Consider the following 25,589-nt stretch of genomic DNA (forward strand, 5'->3'; position numbering starts at 1 on the left):
CTGTCAATCACTTAAGATCAGGTATTTTCAGTTAGAGGTACCTTGCAAAGCAACTGCTCTCTATCCCTCAGATTTGGGCATTCTTCTGTCTTTTCTCACCGTGTCAGCCCCACACTAACCTAATGTAGCAGGCGTAAAAGAAACACATGGACCGGACAAGTAGGCGTGCGATGGATTATGGTCATAGTAGGTAAATACTTCACTGTTGGAAACTACAACTCCCTACTACATTGCACCGTTCGGGCTTGATCTGATTCATCGCTAGAGAAACTGTGTAAGGTGCACATTGAGCTCACAATTATTTTTAAACTATTCATGGGATACAAATAATTTTACCGACTTCAGTTATGTTAACTGAATTGTACATATATTTTTTTCCCTTTTTCCTTTGCATGTCCTTCAAGTTCCCCTTGTAGTCTGATGTATCCAGATGTTTTCTATTCTATACATTGAAGACTATACATTACCCTGAACACATACAGCAAATGAGGCTGACATTGACAGTGACCTCTCTGTATGTGTTGGAATAGATCACTGCAATAAAGACACCAACTGACATCAATGCTATTGTATGTCGTGTGCATTAATTAAAACGCACACTAAGTGGACCTGTCTCAGGGGACGTGCCATAATGGTGCAAACAATGCATCTGATGTATGTAATTGTCTCAAAATCTTTCCATTAATCCTTGATTAAGCCAGCATCTGCTTGGCACCCCAAACCCCCCAACTCCCCGACTATGTTACGGTTGACTTCACAGGAAAACAAGGTTCAAGGGTGATGGTGTGTGTGTGTGTGTGTGTGTGTGTGTGTGTGTGTGTGTGTGTGTGTGTGTGTGTGTGTGTGTGTGTGTGTGTGTGTGTGTGTGTGTGTGTGTGTGTGTGTGTGTGTATGTGTGTGTGTCTGAGTGTGTCTGAGTGTGTCTCCATCCGCTAACCTTCAGTAAATGCTTCCCTCCTTGAGGCGCCCCCTCCTCATCTCACCATACTACCCATGGATGTGTTACCTTCTTATAGAGAAGGGGCGGGCGGGCGCGATGCCACCCCTGTAGATCAGCTGAGTGCTGTGCCCTGCGGCACCATCTGTCTTTGCCAAGCACCACTCCAGGGCACTGTTGGCACATCTGTTGAGGAGAGCAGCTTAACTGACAAGTTATTTTAAAGGTAGACACCCCCTCCTCCCAACTCCCGACACGCACACAGACACCAACACACATGCACACACAGACACACACACACACACACATGCACACACAGACACACAGACACAAAGTCACTCACACACACATCTACACATTCCCTACCCCCTCAGCCCATCTTTTTACCCCAGGCAAAATATGTAAGTGTATCTGTCTGTGTATGGTGTGTGTGATTTTCCCCCTTGTGAAGAGGTTGTCTGCCTTTCAAGCATTCCTCTTTTCCACTTGTGAGCTAACACCTTCAAATGGAATCCCTTTACACATGCACAGAGCCCGCTCTCTAATTTCCCATTATTGGTGTTGTTCTATTGTAAACCATAAGAGATTTAACAATATGGAAATAATCATAAAAAATGACCTCTTCCAAGAAAGTTCTCTCTCTCTCTCTCAAATCTTTTTTCAATAAGTCTGGGCAGATTCCAGAGGAATGAAACTTTAAAAGAACGGGTCTAATGTTGCACTCTCGGATATTGAAAACAGAGGTCATAAACTATAAAGCTATTATTATTTTCCCTCCATCTCTCCTCCTCTATTCCAATGACTGGAATCCTGCGTTTAGTTTGCGGTCTCAATGAATGTTGTCTGGATAAAGTTTTACATTTGAAAAGAAATGCCTTCAGATGTTGGCCCGCTGCAATTGGATAGGGGTGGACGGGTGAGCGGATCATGCGTGGTAATGTTGGGCCAGACAGCAGACCGCTCCTCCCTCTCCTTTCTCTCTCTCTCTGATCTGAAGGGAGGGACACACTTGGCCAGCAGAGGAGACGTTTTGCCTAGCTACCTAGACTCCTTGCTTCAGCCAAATTCTATGCCATGCCCACGGACTTTAATTTCTTCTCCACAATGAGTCTGGATCTGAGTACCTACCTGACCCTTCACCGAAGCCGAACACATTCAGGCCATCTGATTGGTCCAGAAACCGATGGGTTGGGCCAGAGCCAGAACACACGTGGGTAAACCGTCATTGGTTTTGATACTCTGGTTGTTTAGACGATCCAATCGCTATTGACTTTGTTTTGTACTACTGTACCCCTCGCGTCACCACAAACTACTTCAATGATGGCAGTCTCAGACTAAAGTATGTAGTGAACAACAGAGCAGCGGAAGAATAGTGTGAGTCGTCAGACTAGGAGACGTTAGCCTCATGTCACTATGGCTGTGCTACAGACTGTCTGAACTGAAGCCCTCCAGCTAGTAGGATGGTTTGTCCTTTTTTCCTCTTCCTTCTCCATACTTTATATGACAGCTAGACATCAAGCAGATGCTAGGGAAATGAGATGTTAGATGTCATCGCTACAGACCTTGGTTTTATTTTAATGACTCACCCTAGTCAGACATGTCATGTTGAATTTCCTTCTATTTGGGAACCCAGTGTTTTTGTAAAACAGTATTTTTAAGAATATTTGGCAGGAAAAAATTTAATGCTTTTCCAAGTTTTTTTCTGGGTTGGGAACAGAGGTAAAATGATCTGAGGTCTGGATTTATTTAAACTGCATTCCACCATGATCCATTGAACATGTTTGCGTGATTCGCTAGTGTGGCTGGTCATCATTTTGCTGTTAATGTAGGAATTTTAAACCAATTAACCTGATTTAGATTAAGAGGTTTTAACCTAAAGAATGTATATCGTACCGTTCAGTTCACCCCTAATATATAGTTACAGGTTGGAGTTACAGTTGGGCTTTGTCATTGAGATCTATGGAAGCCTAATGGCCAGGGTACCTGGAGGAAGTGGATGTTTGATTTCAACAGGCCTTTGGTGTGTCTGTCTGGAGCAGCCTGTCTGACTGGACAGTATCTCTGCTTTCTGTCTCCAAGATGGATGGCCCAGTGTCCTTTTGCCAACAATGAGAAAATCTCTCTTCATTCTTTTCTCTCTCTCTTATTTTCTCTCGCTTTCTCTCTGTCGGAGGTGAAAGTATTATCATAATAATCAGACATTCCATTTAGCAATCCACTCTCTCAAACTCATTTGTAAGTCTGTCCTGTTGGCCCAGTCTGCTCCGGTCCTCAGTCCTAATGGTGCTCCATGTGTTGTAAACCGTGAGCTCATCAGTCTCCCCTTACTACCAGGGTGGATTTGCTATTTACTGTTCCTCAGCTCACAGTGGTGGTACTAGGACAGGGACTGGCTGGCAGGCCTTGCATGGGGATGTGAGAATGAGCATGGCACAGGTCCCCTGCCTGCCTCATCACCATCACGGCCCCTATGTTACCTGTGAATAACACGCCAGAGTCCAGGCCCAGCACATCACCATATTGTGGGAGGGAGTTTGAGGAGGGAGGGAGGAGCTCGGAGGAGAGGCACAGGCTCGGCAGGCCCGGGCTCAGCCACCTCCATGGCAGGCAGGCCTCCCTTCCGCTCTGCTCTGCAGGGAGGAGCGCGGGGCTCCAAGATGGCAATCAAGCCTTGATTTGCCAACACATTTCTAATGATTAAAATGTAATTAGCACCAGCGAGCGCCTCCTCCCCAGCTAATTTCCATGCACACTGTGACAGGCAGGTGGTTGGCGGCGCCCGGGCCCCAGCAGCAGATGGAAGAGCAGGCAGCGGGAGAGGAAAAAAACATTTTGCCATGCGACTGTTTGCATCAGAAAACCATCAGGACGTGCAGCTTTACTCTGGGAGGGAGAAAAAAAGAAGAGGAGCCCTTGACGGCGGCATATCAAATTGGCACCGTCTGAGCTGACCCTGGCAATAGCTGCCATTATTCATGCTGCTATCCCACTAGCTTCCAAGCTGGCAGACAGGCAGGCAGGTGGGCAGACAGACAGACAGGCGGGTCGACGGGCAGACAGTTTCTATTTATCCTTTATTTAACCAGTGAGTCCCTCAGCTTTAACCCCTTCAGTGATCCTGCAGGAAATGTGTCCCAGGCAGATAACTATTCCCAGTCCTCAGCTCCACTAGACCCTTAAAGGAAGCAGATATCAATGGTACTGTCATTAATTCTAGGGTCATGGACAGAGACCAGCAGCACCTCGTGATAGTACCAGACATGGGGATGGCATGGCACAATGATGCATCCATCCAGCCATATTGAAGAAGTTGACATTTGAGTGAATATTAGGTCAGACTATTGTGACATGTCTCTCTGAATGGTTGTTTATATTTCTTTGATTGACACAGAATCTGTATACATTTGAGAAATGTAGTGCATTTGGAACCACATATTCCATGATTCCAGATTATATGCCTAAATGTTATGTTTCTAAGTAGCTACAGTACAGAACATGGCGTGCATCTCTCTCACGCATCTCTGTTTGATGTGGTGGGCAAGACTCCTTATGACAATAGTTGTTTATGTTGGGGAGTTTGGCAGAGCCAGACACAGAAAGACCCTGCTGTTGCTTATGAGAGGATAGCAGGACGGAGCTAGCTGAATCATTTACCATTGAGGACATCTCTCCTCATGTTCCCTGTCTCCTCTGTCTATTGGGTTAATATTATCTCAGCTGGAGTCTGGAGAGGCTTACGGACACAGAATAGTTTTATCCTACTCTGAGTCTGATATAAACAAAAGCCTTGATGCTTGGACACATTATAGAGAAATTTGTAAGTGCACTCAGCCAAAAGGAGGGGTAGAGGGTGGGGGTCGTGGCGGGTCGGTCGGGGCAATCAGAAGTGCTCCGGATACAGGCCAACATCAACAGGTCTTAGTGCTGAGGGTAATGTTTGACATTCCTCTGTTACTTAACCTAAACACTGAGGTCTGGGGTCTGCGTTGTACAGTATAATGTTGGGGCTGTGTAAATACCACTGGGCCTGGCTAGAGTATCGCTTTCTATGGCTGCTGCCCTCCTTCTCCCCCCGTCTTCCTCAGAGGAGTAATGGTTTCCTTATTGTACATGACTGCATTAAATTACGCAGACTTCCTCAAGCTGCCTCAGCCTGTCTGAGAGCTTAGCTCTGGGTTCTAAATGGCCCCATTGTTGTACTCTAGGTACATATTTTTTACATGTCTGTGTGTTTTACATATTGATGTCCTAGTTTTTCTAGTTTCCTTTTCAAAATAGTTTTTGCAGTTTGTTCTCCTATTTACAGTAGCATACTATATCTATTCATTTCAATGAGCACTCTGATTTAAAACCTTATCAAATCCATCCAACCTCCAAATGTGCAACCATAATGGTACTGTAGTTGAGATATGTCATCCACATAATCTTTGGCTCACAGTGATATTATCTAGCCTAGGCTCCCTGCAGTGCCTCTGTTTTTCAACATGGGACTCAGTAAATGGAAAAGAACACAGTAGATTTGCCAATGATGGTGTTCCTCTTTCCGAGCCACACTGCGTAACTGCATTTTAACGCACCATGATCACTAATCAGTGACTGACGACACCGACTTGTTTTTATGTTAGAAGTGTTTGTATCTTTTTAGCGTTATTATTTTGGGTTGCTTTTCCCTGTGTAGTGCAGTGAGTGTGAGGGAGCGTGGCGTCTTGTGCTTAAAGGACGAACAAATTGCCTGCCCTTGCCTGTCAGTCTTGATCTCTGGCTTTCTTGCTTTGCTCATTATAAAGGTATTTCCATTTTATTGAGTTTTTTCATTTTTTCTTCTCCCACTCCCTTTGAAGTGCAGAGAAATTTGCATTCCTCTATCCTCGGGGGAAAAAAGTAATGACAGCAATTGATTTGTATTTTCTCTTCCCCCACTAGCTGTGTGAGTGTCTCGTGTAGTGGCACCTGCAGAAGCGACAGGCACGGGGATGAGAAGCGAAAGAGAGCAGTTGATTAAATCATCATCAAGTCGTACCGCTAGAAAGTCAATTCTGCTCGCCGTCTACAATGATATCCTTTTATCTTAAAGTAATGAGCTATGGCACTTTTGCATCGGGTAATACGATGACTTCTATTAGCATGTTCCATTTGCTTCATAAGCAAGGGCAAGTCATTCCAGTCCTCTTCTATCTCGGCAATCAGAGCAATTGGCTGCACAGGCAAGCAGGGGAAAGGGAATGGAGGGGGGGAAGAAAAGAAAGAAAGAAAAAAAGTCTGAGTGTGTTTTTTATGGATCACAACAACAGTGGAAAAAATGTATCTCCCCATTATTTGAATGGTCCCTGCACAGAGACTGCAGGGACTAATGCGTCTTGGGTAACATTACTCTTGTCACAGTCTGAAGGCTTAAACACATGGAAGTAGTTCAGACAGTAATACAGGCCCCTTTATTAGTGATGGGGGGGAAAGTCAATACAGTTACATATGACAATATTATTTTGGACAACATTTTATTGATACTTTGACTCCGAGTAATGGCTAGCGTTAGTCGGAAGTACCTGCGCAAAAACTCAGTTCCATTTTCTTTTAAATATTGAGCCAACATGTTTTAAGCACTTTTATTTCCATGACTGATCAAAACTTGTTTCTATTATGGCTCCTTCTTGTCTCTCTGCAGCAGACATATAGTGAGCAATATGTTTGGAACATCAAATCACAATAAAATTGCAGTAGCGAATCGCAATACATGTACATCAATACAAGTATCGTGATAGTATAGTATCGTGATAGTATAGTATCATGGGTATCAGCCCTAATAGATAGTTACAGTTAGCATGCATCATTTGTAGAACATGCATTGTTGTAGGTAATGATGTACATTAACTTTGTTTATGTTTCCAGCTGACAGGCTATGTAGTCTATATTTGGCTGTTGACTTGACTCTGTGCACTGTGAATGAATTAACACAGGGGGAAAGAAAGGAGTGATGGAGGTAGATAAAGAGGGGGAAAGGAGTGATGGAGGTAGATAAAGAGGGGGAAAGGAGTGATGGAGGTAGATAAAGAGGGGGAAAGGAGTGATGGAGGTAGATAAAGAAGGGGAAAGAAAGGAGTGATGGAGGTAGATAAAGAGGGGGAAAGAAAGGAGTGATGGAGGTAGATAAAGAGGGTGGGAGGGAGAGAACGGGAGAGAGTGTTAGAGGAGAGTGTTTTCTCAGTGTGTTTATTGCCTCTGCATAATTTATGAGGTGCTGACCATCATGGCAGTTTGCCGGGGGCTGGCCCCTGGGGCCGTGTGGGACAGGCCGGTAAATTGGATGGTGTGCTCCTGCTGAGCACGCTGCCCAGCACAGGCCCCTCTCCCTCTTCACTGCTCCAGTCAGCCAGGGGAATACAGAGCCAGAGGCCCAGCCTGCCTTTTACCTTTGAGCTCTGCAGGGAGCAGGGCCCCGGCTCTGCAGAAAGGAAAAAACAGAGAGCACCAGGCTTAGGGAAGTCACCGTGGCCTGGCTCCCATGCGCTGTCAGTCAATCACCCCACACTGGGCTGGCACAAGGGTAAACCCTCTGTGTTTTAATCGACACTAGCCCCCCCCCCCCGCTCCACACACCCAGTGCCTTCTTCATTTCCGACTCCAGTGCCTCCCCGCTCCTCGGCCATATGCACAACTTCGAGGGCCGCCGGCCACCCAGCATCCCGCTAATTAGTTGATAAAGAATTAAGTGAACCTTGAAATTGAAATTGGGGAAGAAAAACTGAAATCCAACTTTTTTTCCCCAAAAGACACCCTTCCTGTTTCTCTGTTCTCTCCATCTTTCCATCCTGCACCTAAAATCATTTATATGAACAAATTAGAATTTTTAGTTTTGAATGTTAATCAGACCAACCAGGTGCTTGCGTGAGATATTTTATGGACTGTTTGTTTCACATTCATGTCCATGTCTAAATAGTATAATGGAGTGGTCTAATGACATTGGCCCAACAGATCCATTGATGACGCTATTGCCATCGCAATGCACACTGCCATATTCCACCTGGCCAAGAGGAATACCTATGTAAGAATGCTGTTTATTGACTTGGGTCTGAACCCCGCCATGTGCAACTGGTTCCTGGACTTCCTGATGGGCCGGCCCCAGGTGTTGAAGGTAGACAACAACACCTCCGCCAAGCTGATCCACAACATAGGGGCCCCACAGGGGTGCATGCTTATCCCCCTCCTGCACACTGCCTTCCCTCCAGGAAATCTATAATACCTGGTTTCACAGGAAGGCAAAGAAGAACATCAAGGACCTCAGCCACCCGAACCACAGCCTGTTCAACCCGCTACCATCCAGAAGGCGGAAACAGTACAAGTGCATCAAAGCTGGGACTGATAGACTGAAAAACAGCTACTATCTCCAGGCCATAAGTCTTTTAAATAGTCACCACTAGCCGGCCTCTGACCAGTACCCTGCCCTGAACCTTAGTCACTGTTACTAGCTAGCTACCACCCAGTACTCTACCCTGTACCTTAGAGACTGCTGCCCTGTGTACATAGTCATTGAACACTGGTCACTTTAATAATGTTTACATACTGTCTTACCCACTTCATATGTATATACTGTATTCTAGTGGTGGCTCATCCTATACTACTGCTGTACACACCTTTTCTATTCATATACTGCCCATACTGTCTATACACCATGATATATATATATATATATATATATATATACAGTACCAGTCAAAAGTTTGGACACCCTTACTCATTCAAGGGGTTTTCTTTATTTTTACTATTTTCTACATTGTTGAATAATAGTGAAGACATCAACACTATGAAATAACACATATGTCACGTTCTGACCATAGTTCTTTTGTGTTTTCCTTGTTTTAGTGTTGGTCAGGACGTGAGCTGGGTGGGCATTCTATGTTGTGTGTCTAGTTTGTCCGTTTCTATGTATGGCTTGATATGGTTCTCAATCAGAGGCAGGTGTTAGTCATTGTCTCTGATTGGGAACCACATTTAAGTAGCTTGTTTTGTGTTGGGGTTTGTGGGTGGTTGTTTCCTGTCTTTGTGTTCTCTGCAACAGATAGGACTGTTTCGGGTTTTGCCACGTTTGTTATTTTGTTTTTGTGTAGTGTTCACGTTATCGTCTTTTATTAAAACTACGCTGCATTTTGGTCCTCTCCTTCGTCCTTCGACGGAAGAAAACTGTTACAACATATTGAATCGTGTAGTAATCAAAAAAGGTTTTAAACCAATCAAAATTCAAAGTAGCCACCCTTTACCTTGATGACAGCTTTGCACATTCTTACCATTCTCTCAACCAGCTTTATGATGTAGTCACCTGGAATACATTTCAATTAACAGGTGTGCCTTGTTAAAAGTTAATTTGTGGAATTTCTTTCATTCATATTGCGTTTGTGTTGTGACAAGGTAAGGGTGGTATACAGAAGCCCTATTTGGTAAAAGACCAAATCCATATTTTGGCAATAACAGCGCAAATAAGCAAAGAGAAACGACAGGCTACCATTGCTTTAAAACATGAAGGTCGGGCCTCCCGGGTGGCGCAGTGGTTAAGGGCGCTGTACTGCAGCGCCAGCTGTGCCATCAGAGTCCCCGGGTTCGCGCCCAGGCTCTGTCGTAACCCGCCGCGACCGGGAGGTCCGTGGGGCGACGCACAATTGGCCTAGCGTCGTCCGGGTTAGGGAGGGATTGGTCGGTAGGGATCTCCTTGTCTCATCGCGCACCAGCGACTCCTGTGGCGGGCCGGGCGCAGTGCGCGCTAGCCAAGGTTGCCAGGTGCACGGTGTAGCCTCCGACACATTGGTGCGGCTGGCTTCCGGGTTGGATGTGCGCTGTGTTAAGAAGCAGTACGGCTGGTTGGGTTGTGTATCGGAGGACGCATGACATTCAGCCTTCGTCTCTCCCGAGCCCGTACGGGAGTTGTAGCAATGAGACAAGATAGTAGCTACTACAACAATTGGATACCACGAAATTGGGGAGAAAAAAGGGGTAAAAAAAAAAAAAGAAAGACATGAAGGTCAGTCAATCTGGAAAATGTCAAGAACTTTGAAAGCTTCTTCAAATGCAGTCGCAAAAACAATCAAGCGCTATGATGAAACTGGTTCTCATGAGGACGACCACCACAGGAAAGGAAGATCCAGAATTACATCTGCTGCAGAGGATAAGTTTATCAGAGTTACCAGCCTCAGAAAGTGCAGCCCAAATAAATGCTTCTCAGAGTTGAAGTAACAGACACATCTCAATAGCAACTTTTCAGAGGAGACTGTGTGAATCAGGCCTTCATGGTCGTATTGCTGCAAAGAAACCACTACTGAAGGACAACAGTAAGAAGAAGATACTTTCTTGGGCCAAGAAACATGAGCAATGGACATTAGAGCGGTGGAAATCTGTCCTTTGGTCTGTCTGATAAGTCCAAATTTGAAGTTTTTAGATCCAACTGCCTTGTTTTTGTGAGATGCAGCGTAGATGAACGGGAACGGATGATCTCCGCATATGTGGTTCCCACCGTGAAGCATGGAGTAGGAGGTTTGATGGTGTGGTGGTGATTTTCTGGTGACACTGTCCCCATCCAACCTGACAGAGCTTGAGAGGATCTGCAGAGAAGAATGAGAGAAACTCCCCAAATACAGGTGTGCCAAGCTTGTAGCATCATACCCAAGAAGAGGCAGTAATCGCTGCCAAATGTGCTTCAACAACACACTGAGTAAAGGGTCTGAATACTTATGTAAATGTGATATTTCTATATGTTTTCTATACAATTTCTAAAAACCTGTTTTGCTTTGTCATTGTGGGGTATTATGTGAAGATTGATGGGGGGAAAAAATATTTAATCCATTTTAGAATAAGGCTGTAATGTAACAAAATGTGGAAAAAGTCAAGGGGTCTGAATACTTTCTGAATGCACTGTATATATATATAAGTCGGAAGTTTACATACACCTTATCCAACTACATTTAAACTCAGTTTTTCACAATTCCTGACATTTAATCCTCATAAAAATTCCCTGTCTTAGGTCAGTTAGGATCACCACTTTATTTTAAGAGTAGGTTCATCTCTAGGAGATAGAACGCGTCTCTTTCCTGAGCGGTATCACGGCTGTGTGGTCCCATGGTGTTATACTTGCATACTATTGTTTGTACAGATGAGCGTGGTACCTTCAGTCATTTGGAAATTGCTCCCAAGGATGAACCAGACTTGCAGAGGTCTACAATTTTTTTTCTGAGGTCTTGGCTGATTTCTTTGATTTTCCCATGATGTCAAGCAAGAGGCACTGAGTTTGAAGGTAGTCCTTGAAATACATCCACAGGTACACCTCCAATTGACTGTAAACAATTGTTGTAAAATTACTTGAGTCATGCACAAAGTAGATGTCCTAACCCACTTGCCAAAACTATAGTTTGTGAACAAGAAAGTTGTGGAGTGGTTGAAAAATGAGTTTTAATGACTCCAACCTAAGTGTATGTAAACTTCAGACTTCAACTATACAGGGCCTTCAGAAACTATTCTCACCCCTTTCTTTTTCTACATTTTGTTGTGTTACAACCTGAATTTAAAATGGATTTAAATTAGATTTTGTGTCACTGATCAACACACAATACTGTCAAAGTGGAATTTTGTTTGTCTTTTTTTATATTTTTATTTAAAGCATAAATGTTTTCAATCAATAAGTATTCAACCCCTTTGTTATGGCAAGACTAAATAGGTTCAGGAGTAAAACTGTGCTTAACAAATTGCGTAATAAATTGCATGGAAGTTGTGTGTTAAAAGAATAGTGGTTAACATGATTTTCGATTGACTACTCCATCTCTGCACCCCACACATGCAATTATCTGTAAGGTCCCTCAATTGTGAATTTCAAGCACAGTATTCCAAAACATGCATCCTGTTTGCAACAAGGCACTAAAGTAATACTGCAAAAGAATTAAGGAAGAAATGATCTTTTTTGTCCTGAATACAAAATATGCTTGGGGCATATCCAACACAACACATCACCGAGTACCACTCTTCATATTTTCAAGCATGGTGTTGGCTGCATCATGTTATGGATATGCTTGTCATCTGCAAGGACTAGGGAGTTTTTTGTGATAAAAAGAAAAGGAATACAGCTATAAGCATAGGTAAAATCCTACAACCTGGTTCAGTCTGCTTTCACCTTTCAGCAGGACGAATTCACCTTTCAGAAGGACAATAACCTAAAACACAAGGCCAAATCTGTGGCGGTAGGTAGCCTAGTGGTTAGAGCATTGGGCCAGTAACCGAAAGGTTGCTAGATTGAGTCCCCGAGCCGACAAGGTAAAAATCTGTTGTTCTGCCCCTGAACAAGGCAGTTAACCCACTGTTCCTAGGTCGTCATTGTAAATAAGAATTTGTTCTTATCTGACTTGCCTAGTTAAATAAAGGTTAAACAAAATACTAATAAATACATCTACACTGGAGTTGCTTACCAAGACGACATTGAATGTTCCTGAGTGGCCTAGTTACAGTTTTTACTGAATTGACTTGGAAATCTATGGCAAGACTTGAAAATGACTGTCTTGTACTGATCAACAATCAAGATCTTGAAGAATTGTAAAAATAATAATGGGCAAATATTGCACAATCCAGGTGCGTAAAGCTCTTAAACATCCTCAAAAAAGACAGCTGTAATGGCTGCCAAAGGTGCTTCTACAAAGTATTGACTCAGTGATGTGAATACTTGCGTAAATTAGATATTTCTGTATTTCGTTTTCAATAAATTACCAAAAATGTCTAAAAACTTGTTTTCACTTTGTCTTTAAAGGGGTAATGTGTATAGATCTGTGAATATATATTTTTTTGATTCCATTTGGTATTCAGGCTGTAACACAATAAAATGTAGAAAAAGTCAAGGTGTATGGATACTTTTTGAAGGCACTGTATATATTTATATTCCAGACTCTGACATTGTTCATTCTGATATTTCTTAATTTAAATGTTTGTATTTTGGGGATTTGTGTTTATTTTGTTGTGTTACTAGGTATTACTGCACTGTTGGAGCTAGAAGCACAAGCATTTCACTGCACCTGCGTTAGCATCTGTAAATATATGTACACAACCAATAAAATTGGATTTTAATATGATGGAAATGCTCATCTGTACTCAGTTCTCCATTAAATACCTGATAAAATGTGTGGTGTGACGAGGTAAATTAGATTCTGTACGCTCACATTTAAATTAATGCAAATGAATGGGAGGGCAAATTACAGGGTATATGCCTAGTTATTCTAACCATGTTCCTGTGTTCTCTTACAGTGTGACAGTGAGAGCGACCAGGAAGACAAGGTAAGACTCCATCTTAGTGTTTACCTTTCTCTACCAAGACATTCCTTTCTTCCTGCAATGCAGATCTTTTTCATGTATCTTTCATCAATGTGGTTTCAATGAGGATCAAATATTAGACTTTCTTTAAGTGTACATTTCTATTTAATTAGAATTAAACATCTAGTTAATAACTGTGAGAGGGGCCTAATTAGCTGCACATTAATTATAAATGACTAAATGATGTGCGAAATCTAAATTGAACTGTTATGGCTTTAGATTACAGTTAAGTGGAGCTGCTATGGCTGTGTGCATTTCCATTAGGGTTTATACAGTATTTTCTCAAATCGTTTCTCACAGAAGCATTGTGTTTACAAGACATAAACAATGTACTTCACTGTCTTCACCTGTAGTAGAAAAGTAAAATAATAGTATAAAAAGTGTAATTCTTTAGTTCATATTCTTGAATTATTCTAAATATTATTAGCCTCTCATCATATTGTATCGGAGTCTCTTATTTTAAACAGACTGCATTTTAATGTAACTTGGTCCAAAACCATGTGGCTCTGACTGGTCTGTATGCTGCAAAGTTGGACCTTTGCCAGTGGTCTCAACATATTCACAGATAGTAGTCTCAGATCCTTCTGAGCAGCCATATTTCCCAGGAACAGTAAACTTGCCACTGTAAATCCAGAAAAAGTGTGATGATTTAGAATACCGTTTGTTGTTTTGTTTAGTCGCTTCTGTAAATTGAGTCATTACTCAGTGCCGTCAATTCAAATTACCCCTGCCGCCGTGGCAATTCCTTTTGTTTCAGCAACACGTCGTAGCCTGTAATTCCCTTAGTGATTTTATTCATTCATCCCGGATCATGTTACAGTGGTGATGAACAGAGCTGAGCGCCACGCTGTACCTTTCTGTCATTGATTAATTGTGTATTAAAATAACAGAGGAGTGAATGAGTAAATAGGGGGGCTCTGACTGCCACAGTTCTCCTCTGTTACGGAGTAATTGAAGCTCAAGCTCCTCAGCATCATCCTCGTTACCCTGTAGTCACCACAGTCCCTATCTGTCCCTGCCAGGCATCAGCCTCGCTCTCTTTCTTTCTCTCTCTCTCTCTCTCTCTCTCTCTCTCTCTCTCTCTGTCTCTCTGTCTCTCTCTCTCTCTCTGTCTCTCTCTCTCTCTGTCTCTCTGTCTCTCTCTCTCTCTGTCTCTCTCTCTCTCTCTCTCCAGCCACCACCAGGATCATTTGAATTCTGTGGATGTGTTCTACTTTAGAACCCGGCTGTGGAGAGGAAGGGGGGCGGCACAGTCGTTTTAAAGGGTCAAATGTATTCAGATGAGGACAAACGTGGCTTATTTCGTTTTCTTCAGAATCAGGAAATGGAAAAAGTGTTCCCAGGAGAAATCCCGTTCTGCCTGGTGTAGAGAGGCCTCTGCTGTGGTGACAGGAGCCGCAGGGGCTCTGATAAGAGCCAGCTTTTTGCCTCTCTCTTATTGTGTGTGTGTGTGTGTGTGTGTGTGTGTGTGTGTGTGTGTGTGTGTGTGTGTGTGTGTGTTTGTGTGTTTGTGTGTGTGTATGTGTGTACGTGAGTGTGGTGGACGAGCGTGTGTGTGTGTTCTTTTAATACATCCTGTCTCCAACGGACAGTCAACGCTGTCAGAAGACATGGATGTTCTCCTGGGTGCTCTTTACAAAGTGACCTGTTGGATGGGATTCCTCTAACATGACATGATAATGATGTGTTGGCTGACAGATAGAAGCCAGGGTCCTCACACACATATGCATGGACACACACACGCACACACACACTTGTCCATTATTAGCCCAATCTATCGGTCATTCCCTTTCTTCTCTATGACAGTGTCTCACATGCAGAGTGCTTTTCGAGTTAAGACATTGATAGGGACAGGGTGTTCTCATCCTACTGTCGCTCTAATAGACAATATCACTATACCATGATTACTGTAACTGTTAGAATGTTAAAGAAGTGTATGTGATTCTGTGTCTGGTCTTAGGCTGAAGGAGATGGTACACTGTCTATAGCACTGTCATGTCTCTTTGTCCCTGTAATCGTGACTGATGGCCCATCTCATTGTTGCCCAGGGTTTTCTTGAATGATATGTTCTGTCCTCTTTCATCAGGCAGAGTGGGATGGTCCATCTCGTCTCAGGGCCTGCACCTGGGGTCCGTCCAGGGCCTGCCGGTGGTTGATGAATTGGTGTCGGTATATGGCAGGGATCATCAACTAGATTCAGCCGCGGGTCGACTTATTCTTGAGCGGATGGTTGGGAGGCCGGAAGCACAATTAAAAATCATTTGTAGACTACAAATTGACCGCAAAAGCCCAAACAGATATGTTTGACTAAAACAGAATCATTTCAAACCTTGCTTACAAGCGTAAACGATAATGTGTGTCTCTCTATTAGGAGTGTGAATACTTGGGAACAGATTTCCTACATTTAAATCACTTGGAGCTGATCTCCTGGTGATTTTACAGTCTTTTACATCCTACAATGAAAATAGCCCCCAATTTTATTGTTGTTGAAATTATTCATTTCTGGCTCAGAAAACTTGGGGGGCGAAATAAATCCACCCACGGGCCAAATTCGCTCTGTGGTCCGCCAGTTGGGGAATCCTGGTATATCGGATACGAGTGAGAGAGAAAAAGCTAATCCCAATGAGTCTCTTCTCAAAGCTTTGGCCGGCCTGGATGTTCCAATCCTGGCTCTGGCCGCAAAGTGTGCTTGGCCCCGATTCCAGGTTCCATTCTGGAAAGCTAGTCAGTCATTGATTGTGTTCCGGCTCTCTTTCACTTCCCAGGCTAGGCAGCCCGGGGGATCCAGGCTCGAATCTGATCCAGGATCAGGTGGTTCTTTTTATTATTGCTAACAGGTAGGACTGGGCTGTTCATTTGGAGCAGCTTGAGTCCCATTATTACAGCAGGATTACAGGCAGGAGTAGAGGATAGGAGAGGAGTTGCAGAGAGAGAGAGGGGGAAGGATTCCATAGCCTTAAGGTGCCTTTGATGTGGGCCGCCAATATCCAATAACATTCCCCGTTTCATGGCGCAGTTAACGCCAACAGGTTTTTCACCATCTGAGAGCGTTTAAAGGCTGATGAGGCTAAAGTGAATATAAAATGGGTTCAGTCTTAAACTTTAATGTGCACGTGTTTATGTGCCCAGAACATCTTTCAGTGATTTAAAAAAAATATTCTGTGCTGCTCCTTGGGCGTGTGGATACAACGCATAGTTGCGTAAGCTTCAATTCCCTCAAATATGTAGCTTTTATTTTAAAAAAAAATGCTTTTCATGAGAAATCTTTTGAAGCATTAGTTCTAAGATGGAAATGACTGTTCCATGGAAATGACATAGTCACGAGCACCAGCCACTCTATCCAGACCAGACTAGCTAAATGCTTAAGTGGTTTTGCAGGTAAGTGGCACCTTAAACTGCCAGTCAAATTATTTGCAAAGATATCTGGTGGTGTTCTAGTGCTTTTTACTAGACTAGAGCGTCAGCCTCCAGCCCTGAGTGACTGAAGACTACTTAGGCCTTTTATGAAGATGGCGAGTCCTCTCTCTTATCATTCAACAGTTTTTTTTATTCCACCTGGCGCAGAGCCTCTTTACCTAGACTACACCTTCACTAAGTGTGTATTTATTCACCATCAGTCTATCAGCATTTGGCCACTAAGCAGTAAATGCCATTTTGAAAGCGGTTTGTGTCTTATTAACGACCTGGCATGGAAAAGTGGTGTAATTTGCCATAGTTGGCTCTTATTGGAGGCAAGGGGAGGCTGTAAGTGGGTGCTTTAGTGGAGCCGCCATGGAGAGGACCTGTTTGTCCTTGACATCAAATAAAGATCTGAGCTAGTAATATATTTGCTGTTTCTCTTTTTTTATTGTATTGCAGTGTTTGCCCTCAGGCAATTACAGCAGAAGTGTCGAGTTTCTCAATCATTCAACAAACAAACAGCTCTGTATATAAAAACGTTTTATCTTCTCTCCTTCCCCCCCTACTGCTGGGGAGCTGGATGAGTAATAAAAAGCAGAGAGCGACTTGTCAGTGTTAAAAGATTGTGCTTTGCCCCTCCAAAGGAAGAGTATAGTGTTTACAGGCTTGAGTGGGTGCTCGCTAGGCCGAGGCTGAGGCTGATTGCACTAGAGTAGCCTGTCAGCCCTTGATTTGTCATGTACTCTATCATCCTTGTCACTCCACAGAGCGTTGTCATAGGTAACAAATTTGTACCCCTCCCCCCAAAAAACTCCCTCTCCCCCTTCTCCCATATTTGTACCCAGTTCATGTAGGGAATTTGTATTTACTTTGGGGGAGTGTAATTTGTTCCTCATGGATAATATGACCCTTAGCGGAGTCGGATCATGGGTTAGTTGAAGTGATATTTTCCGGTAATGGTAGTCGTACATCATGGCTGTCAGGCCAGGTTAGGAGGCGAGCACATTATAGCTCCATTTTAGCACTGCAGGCATCTGGGATTATTTTCCATAACCAAGTATGACATGACCGCTTTGCGGAGTGTATTACATTTTTACTAGATTTTTCTCCTCCCTCTACAACCTCTGTGACTTTTCCCCAGGACCATGGGGGAGGAGGGGGCTCAGAGCTGCCACTGTGATGGATACCCTGGAGTCCCAGCAGCCCCTGCCCAGGTTAACCAATGTCACAGACCTACACAGGTCCCCTTCATCCCACTATGGACAAATCCACACTCCCTCTGAGACTGACCACAGCAGCCTGCTCCCTAGACCACACACACACCCACACACTAAGCAACACACTAAGCAACACAGAGAAAAAGATAAAGGGAGCGAGGGAGAGGGAAAGAGCAGGCTTTTTTTCAATAACAAAAAGCTATGAAATGAGTTACCATGGATGTGAGGAATATAAAAATGATTGTGTCTTGACATTTGTCCCTCTGAGCAATTTTCGCTTAAGACGGTGAATCAGAAAAGCAGCCCTGACAGATAGAGAACATTCAGACAGCAACACCCCTTCCTCCCTCCTTCCTCCCTCCTTCCTTCCTCCCTCCTTCCATCCCTATTTCATCCAATCTTCACTTTCACGGACAGAAATTGTCCTCAGACATGGCAGAGAAGACAATGAAAACAGCGGTTAATGCAAACAATTTTTTTTGTCCCTCCCAGGCAAGGTCAGCAGTGTAAATGCCACCTCTTGCCATTGACAAATGGTTGCACCCCTGTCTGGTAATCAGCCAGGTCCCAGAGGTGGGCAAGCAGGCGGAGCTCATTAGCGCGGCTCCAATTTATATTAAGACCCTAGTCCTTTGCCGAGCGCTGCACTGACGGTAGGCCAGGGGCGAGGGGAGGGGAGGAGAGGGGAGGGGGTTAGGTGGATGGATGGGGATGGACTGACGCTGGCTGGTTGACGGATAGCCAGGTCAGCATGCTCTCTCTCTCCACACAGTCCCAGCAGGCAGACACACACCCGCTGTACATAATGACTAAGCAGAGCATTGGGCCATGAGAGGGAAGGTCAGCATGCCCTTAGGAGAGTGTTACCCTTCTCCCACTGACAGGTTGATAATTAAACACAACCAGTGTAGTCTATTTTATTAACTAGTTGCATGGTGATGACATGAGGCTAAATATCAGAGCAGTAAAAATGTTTTTTTTCGCAATTGATTTTCCTTGTAGGGATATGGCCCATTTCAGTAGTTAATATAACACTAGCATGTAAGGGTGTTTTTATGTTCACTTAGCATTCCAGTATATTGTGGGCAGCTCCTCCACAGGTATGTTTCTATGACCCTGCACAGATCTGTGTAACACTGGGGTGGTAGCTGTTTTGAATCTCTAGCCATTGTCTCTCCTTTGGTCACTGAATGACCTTGTGCGCCCTGGTAAAAAGTAGTGCGCTATAATAGGGTGCCATTTTAGACACAGGCCGAGTCCCCAGTCTCTAGTTCCTAGTCACTAGTCTTCTCCCCCATTTTAGACACAGGCTGAGTCCCCAGTCTCTAGTTCCTAGTCACTAGTCTTCTCCACCAGAAGGCATATCCTCATTCTGTCATTCTGTCACAGCACATCTCCCTGTGCTAACACTCAACATCTAGATGGGGACAATTATCAACATGTCACTAATGTCCACTCAGCAGCAGCACCCATGCCATACACCCCAAGCACTTACACTACAGATCTAGTAAATACATAGTGATAAAAGTGACAACCCCTACTCGTTGTAAAGGTTAGAGACAAAGATTGCCATAGGCGGGAAGTGTTGTTGTTGTTGTGTGTTGTTGTTGATAGTGATTTTGCAATGCCCAAGCTGATTTCTCAGATTCCATTACCAAACAACCAATGTCTCTCCTTTCCTCTCTTCATTAGAAAGCTACGTCGAAAACAGATTTATTTTAACACCCAAAAGTGCATTATATTATATTTCTTTGCTACACTTATGAAATTATCCACTTGTGCCTTTGATAGCTGTGAATGTCCAGTTTGGGGTGTCGAAACATTGCCTATGTAAGAGGTTGACTGCAGCCTGGCTATGTGATATTATACAAGGCCAGTGTTAGCTCCAGAGCCTTTGACCTCACTATTCATTTATTCCCAACAATAAAAGGTAATAATGTACACGTTTGAATAGGGACAAGGTTGCCAAGTCCTTGAAATTGAATGAAGGGAGAACACTCGGTAGTGTATGTTTCAGTGGCAACGTTTCAATTCCCATTGCAGAGGGAGAACAGGCAATGGAACATAATGCAATCAGTAACAAAAACCATAAGGACACCATTTGAATGAGATAGTCTCTCCTGTGGAAAGAAAAGCCATTTCCATCTTTCCTGACCTGGAAAATAAAAACATCCCTGGCAAATGACGGATATATATATCACCGCTTTAATGGGATCTGCTGCATACAGGAAGGCTTTGCTATGGAAACAAAAACCCTAAGACCAGAAAAATGGAACATGGATGTATAAATGTACGCATTGTGGTAGATTTTTTCCACAGCTCAAATGCTACTGTACACATGTTGAGTATAAGCCTTCATAAACAAGATATTGGTTAGGACTTTTCTATTGTAAATTATTTTACATGGATGAATGTTTTGGCTATTTACAGTAAATGTCTACTCTATGTCCTCAGTTCTGATTTTAATTATTTTATTAGCACCAACACGAATGTTATTAAATCAAATCAAATTGTATAATTAATATGATTCACCAATTAGAAAACAACTTTCTATTATAACCCCCTACAGTGGCATTGATCAGACATACAGTAGGACTCTTGTAACAACAAACATAGGGAGCAGCTAAGAGAATCTGATTGTATCCCAAATGGCACCCTTTTCCCTTTGTAGTGCACTACAGTTGACCAGATATATTTGGTTGGATCAAGACTAGGCCGCGGGCCGTGCCCTCCTCAGGTGTCTATCCTCATCTTTATCCTCATCTATATTTATGACAGAGCGTTGTCTGTTACCAGCCTTTAAAAATGCATGTACTCAGACCTTGGGTTCAAACCACAGTCTCTGGAAACACACCCTTTAGGAAAAAACACTATTGTTGTTATGCAGGACTCTTTCCATGGAGCCCATCTTCGTCTGTCTGTCTGTCTGTCTGTCTGTCTGTCTGTGTCTGTGTCTGTCTGTCTGTGTGTCTCTCTCTCTCTCTCTCTCTCTCTCTCTCTCTCTCTCTCTCTCTCTCTCTCTCTCTCTCTCTCTCTCACTCTCTCTCTCTCTCTCTCTCTCTCTCTCTCTCTTTCTCTCTCTGTGCCCTCTCTCTCCATCCCTCTCCGTGCCCTCTCTCTCCCTGCCTGCTGAGAGTGATTTCTTAGACCCTCCAAGGTTAAACTTTCTCTGTGTGTGCGGAGGATGTCAGTCAAGGCCCTGCTCACCTACGCAAAAGCCCCCTGGCGACCGGCCAGTCACTCGCACACAAACCTCTGCCAACTCATTGCCCTTTTGTCAAGCCAACGATTCCTGCAGGTGCTCACTTTAGAATTGACTGCCTTTTTTCTCTCCCTTCATCCCTCTAAAGATCAACCTCGTCTTACCTACAAAAAGTGTCTCTATCCAGTGGCGGCCTGACCATTCGGGCGTTAGGGGCGGTGCCCCACTTATTTTACATTTTTCAAATAAATATATCTTATCTAATTCACAAGGCGAGACCCTGATGCAGACACAGGAGGCAAATGGTTAGTCTTACAATGTTTTTAATCCAAAGGGGTAGGCAAGAGAATAGTCGTGGACAGGCAAAAGGTCAAAACCAAATCAGAGTCCAGGAGGTACAGAGTGGCAGACAGGCTTGTGGTCAAGGCAGGCAGAATGGTCAGGCAGAGGGGTACAGAGTCCAGAACAGGCTAGGGTCAAAACCGGGAGGACTTGAAAAAGGAGAACAGCAAAGGCAGAAGTACGGGAATATGGCTGGTTGACTTGGAACGTACAAGACGAACTGGCACAGAGAGAAAGGCAACACAGGGATAAATACACTGGGGAAAACAAGCAACACCTGGAGGGGTGGAGATAATAACGAGGACAGTTGAAACTGACAATTCCAGTGGGTCAGAAGTTTACATACACTACACTTGAAAATGATGTCATGGCTTTAGAAGCTTCTGATAGGCTAATAGACAACATTTGAGTCAATTGGAGGAGCACTTGTGGATGTATTTCAAGGCCTACCTTCAAACTCAGCTTGACATCATGGGAAAATCTATCAAAAATTGTAGATCTCCACAAGTCTGGTTCATCCTTGGGAGCAATTTCCAAACGCCTGAAGGTATCACGTTCATCTGTACAGACAATACTACGTGAATATAAACACCATGGGACCACGCAGCTGTCATACCGCTCAGGGAGGAGACGCATTCTGTCTCCTAGAGATGAACGTATTTTGGTGTGAAAAGTGCAAATCAATCCCAGAACAACAGCAAAGGACTTTGGGAAGATGCTGGAGGAAACAGGTACAAAATAATCTATATCCACAGTAAATCGGGCCCTATATCGACATAACCTGAAAGACCACTCAGCAAGGAAGAAGCCACCACTCCAAGACAGCCATAAAAAAGCCCGACTACGGTTTGCAACTGCACATGGGGACAAAGATCGTACTTTTTGGAGAAATATCCTCTGATCTGATGAAACAAAAATATAACTTTTTGGCCATAATGACCATCTTTATGTTTGGAGGAAAAATGGGAGAGGCTTGCAAGCCGAAAAACACCATCCCAGCCATGAAGCATGGGGGTGGCAGCATCATGTTTTGGGGGTGCTTTGCTGCAGGGGGGACTGGTGCACTTCACAAAATAGATGGTGCACAAGGAGGCCTACAACCTGACTCAGTTACACCAGCTCTGTCAGGAGGAATGGGCCAGAATTCACCCAACTTATTGTGGGAAGCTTGTAGAAGGCTACCCGAATTGTTTGACCCAAGTTAAACAATTTAAAGGCAATGCTACCAAATACTAATTGAGTGTATGTAACCTTCTGACCTACTGGGAATGTGATGAAATAAATAAAAGCTGAAATAAATCATTCTCTCTACTATTATTCTGACATTTCACATTCATAAAAGAAAGTGGTGATCCTAACTGACCTAAGACAGGGAGTTTTTACTAGGATTAGATGTCAGGAATTATGAAAAACTGAGTTTAAATGTATTTGGCAAAGGTGTATGTAAACTTCCGACTTCAACTGTATATGCTCTAATTTTCAAACTGGTTTTCATTGGGAAGACGGTAAACACTTTTGCATGTGAAAACCCAGAATCCTACTCATTACTCCACATGCTTAACCTACGTCAACTGGGGTGTTAATGTAACTCCCTCATTGCTTGCTAATGGGGGGACTGCACCAATGAGATTGCAGGATTTCATCATATGATTTTCACAGCGCAATGTTAAATGGACCGTCCTGATAGATATGCTCTATCAGGTACTCAACAGATGGCGCCAAAAAGCAAATTGCAATGGACTTGTAAATACATTATCATGACAGTCATTGGGAGCCTTGGACCTGATAAACCGGACATCCACATTCATCAACAGTCAGCAGACAGATCAACAGACAGATACACTAGCTAGAACCATCTTGCAGACCTAGTAGGAGAAAAAAAAGCAGATGCTAGCTAGTGGACACCAACTTCCGGCAAGGTTACTACCGGTAGCTTGCTAGATAGCGTGACATTTTCACATTAAACTAAAGTTAACTGGCGAGCACATCATGCTGTGTGACATTGTGCAAGCTATCCCCAGTTGGATCATTTGTTTCCACTTTTTGCATCTGTGCTTGTTGCATTTTCCCTTTGCTAGTTGCATCGATGCACTTGCTTGTGAGCTGGCTACTCGTTCTAAATAGTTGGTAATCAAAACAGTGGCAGCATGTGCAGCTGTGGTGTTTCTGTTTTTACATGCAAAATTGAAATAGGTGTATTTATGTTGTTGTTCAAATGCACAGGTCACTTTATATATCTTCCCAAAGAAACAACTTAATTTTAAAACTATTTCTATCATGCTGATTTGTTGACAACTCCCCTGCACCACCACCCACCACCCGCCGCTGCCAACCGGGTATGTCTTTACATCTGGAACCAGTGTGAAATGTCTAGTTAGCGGTGACTGCCTGTGGCATTGCAATTGGCGACGTCACTCGTTCTGAGACGTTGAAGTAGTTGCTTCCGGGCCTCCCGAGTGGTGCAGTGGCCTAAGGCACTGCATTGCAGTGCTAACTGTGCCACTAGAGATTCTGGGTTCGAGTCCAGGCTCTGTCGCAGCTGGCCGCGACCGGGAGACCCATGGGGAGTTGCACAATTGGCCCAGTGTCGCCCGGGCTAGGGGCAGGGTTTGGCCGGCAGAAACGCTCACCAGGTACACATCGGTGCGTCTGGCTTCCGGGTTTAGTGGGCATTGTGTCAAGAAGCAGTGCGGCTTGGTTGGGTTGTGTTTCGGAGGACGCGCAGCTCTCGACCTTTGCCTCTCCCGAGTCCGTACGGAAGTTGCAGTGATTAGACAAGACTGTAACTACCAATTGGATACCATGAAATTTTTTTTTTTAAATAAATAAAATAAGTAGTTGTTTCCCTTTTGGAGTGATAGGGAACAATGCTTTGTGGGAGGCAGTTGTTGATGTGTTCAGAGGGTCCATGATTCGAACCCAGGTTTGGGCAAGGAGAGGGACGGAAGCAATACTGTTACACCTTCCTGTACGTCCCTGTTCCTGCCTCGACCGACGCGTGCTTGTTAGAGCCACATAATTAGGTGGCTTTGCTGCTTTGCTGCCTCGTCGTGGCGACGCGACGGGGTTAGAGAAGCATGTCCAACCCCTGTCCTGATTGGTCCTCAGCGATTTGTTGACAATGCGCATCACTTGTTGGCCTCTAGTTATCTGTTGAAGACATAGACGGCCCAATGGACATTAAATATAATTCCCCACCTTGATGGGTTGGCTGTCCCCCTCCAATGGGAGCCATCCTTCTGATCACTATTAAATCAAGCCATTGACTGTCTTTATGAGGCCACTGCACTGTGCTAGTGCCAACCAGGCACCGGCTAACTGCTTTTAAGTAAGAGATTTGACTCTTGGGCCGTGGCACACAGCAGCAGCACTTCAGTGAATTGTTATTGAAAATGTCCCTTTGCCTATTGCGATCTTGGTTGGTATTGTAATTAAAGAATCTTTAGCTAACTATTTTATTTAGAATATCTTGCTAATGTAACACCTGTGTTAATCTGGTTGAGACGCAGTTTGTTATCAGTTTCCTGTCAAGGCGTACCCACAAACTTGTCTATAAGCACCTACGGCCTGATCATTCCCCTTAGCTAGCTACCCTGCATGCCCTACATACTGGACAGGAATTGATGGGCCCCTGCGTGTGCAAATGAAGTGATAAGAGGTCTCACCCGGATTACACAGAGTCTAAGTGGTTTTGAAGAAGCTTTATGGAGATGAATGAATTCATGAGGTCGGTTGACAGTTGCTTAAAAAGCAATATAATAAGGAATAAATCACATGGTTAGCATGTTGTGCCTCCATAATGATTTCAGATTAAAGGGACAGGGGGGGTGACATACAGGGAGACTCCTGAGAGGTAATAGGACCACATCATTAGAGAGCTGTTGAAACTGATCTTGTTTATAGTTCTCTGCTTTGCATTAATCTAATATTTTAAAACAGGTACAGTAGCAGAAAATATTAGCAAAATATACATTAGCAGAACATTAACAATGTCAGAAAATACTGTGCTTCTTTTGCATATGTATCCAGTTCAGTGGGTAAGACTGTCTTTGATTGGCTTTACTCTGGGAGCGGGATCATCTCAGAAATATTCCCATTGATCAATCTTGCTGTCATTAATAATGCAGGTCAGGATATGTTGTATTGCAATGGGCCTCTGGGACCA

The 25,589-nt window shown here is 43.8% G+C and overlaps 1 protein-coding gene across 15 annotated transcripts in view; it reads left to right on the plus strand.

Moving 5' to 3' along the window:
- The window catches only part of LOC110533651 (activator of transcription and developmental regulator AUTS2), a 462,000-nt gene that overhangs the window by 292,075 nt on the left and 144,336 nt on the right, over positions 1 to 25,589 (plus strand). For all 15 annotated transcript variants that reach the window (XM_021618068.3, XM_021618071.3, XM_021618070.3 and 12 more), the window contains one exon: positions 13,199 to 13,228. In XM_021618068.3, coding sequence (XP_021473743.3) covers positions 13,199 to 13,228 — 30 coding nt within the window. The remainder of the gene's footprint in view (positions 1 to 13,198; positions 13,229 to 25,589) is intronic.

This window comes from Oncorhynchus mykiss, chromosome 10 (genome assembly GCF_057628025.1).
Source record: "Oncorhynchus mykiss isolate SJ-2025 chromosome 10, ASM5762802v1, whole genome shotgun sequence".
Taxonomy (NCBI): domain Eukaryota; kingdom Metazoa; phylum Chordata; class Actinopteri; order Salmoniformes; family Salmonidae; genus Oncorhynchus; species Oncorhynchus mykiss.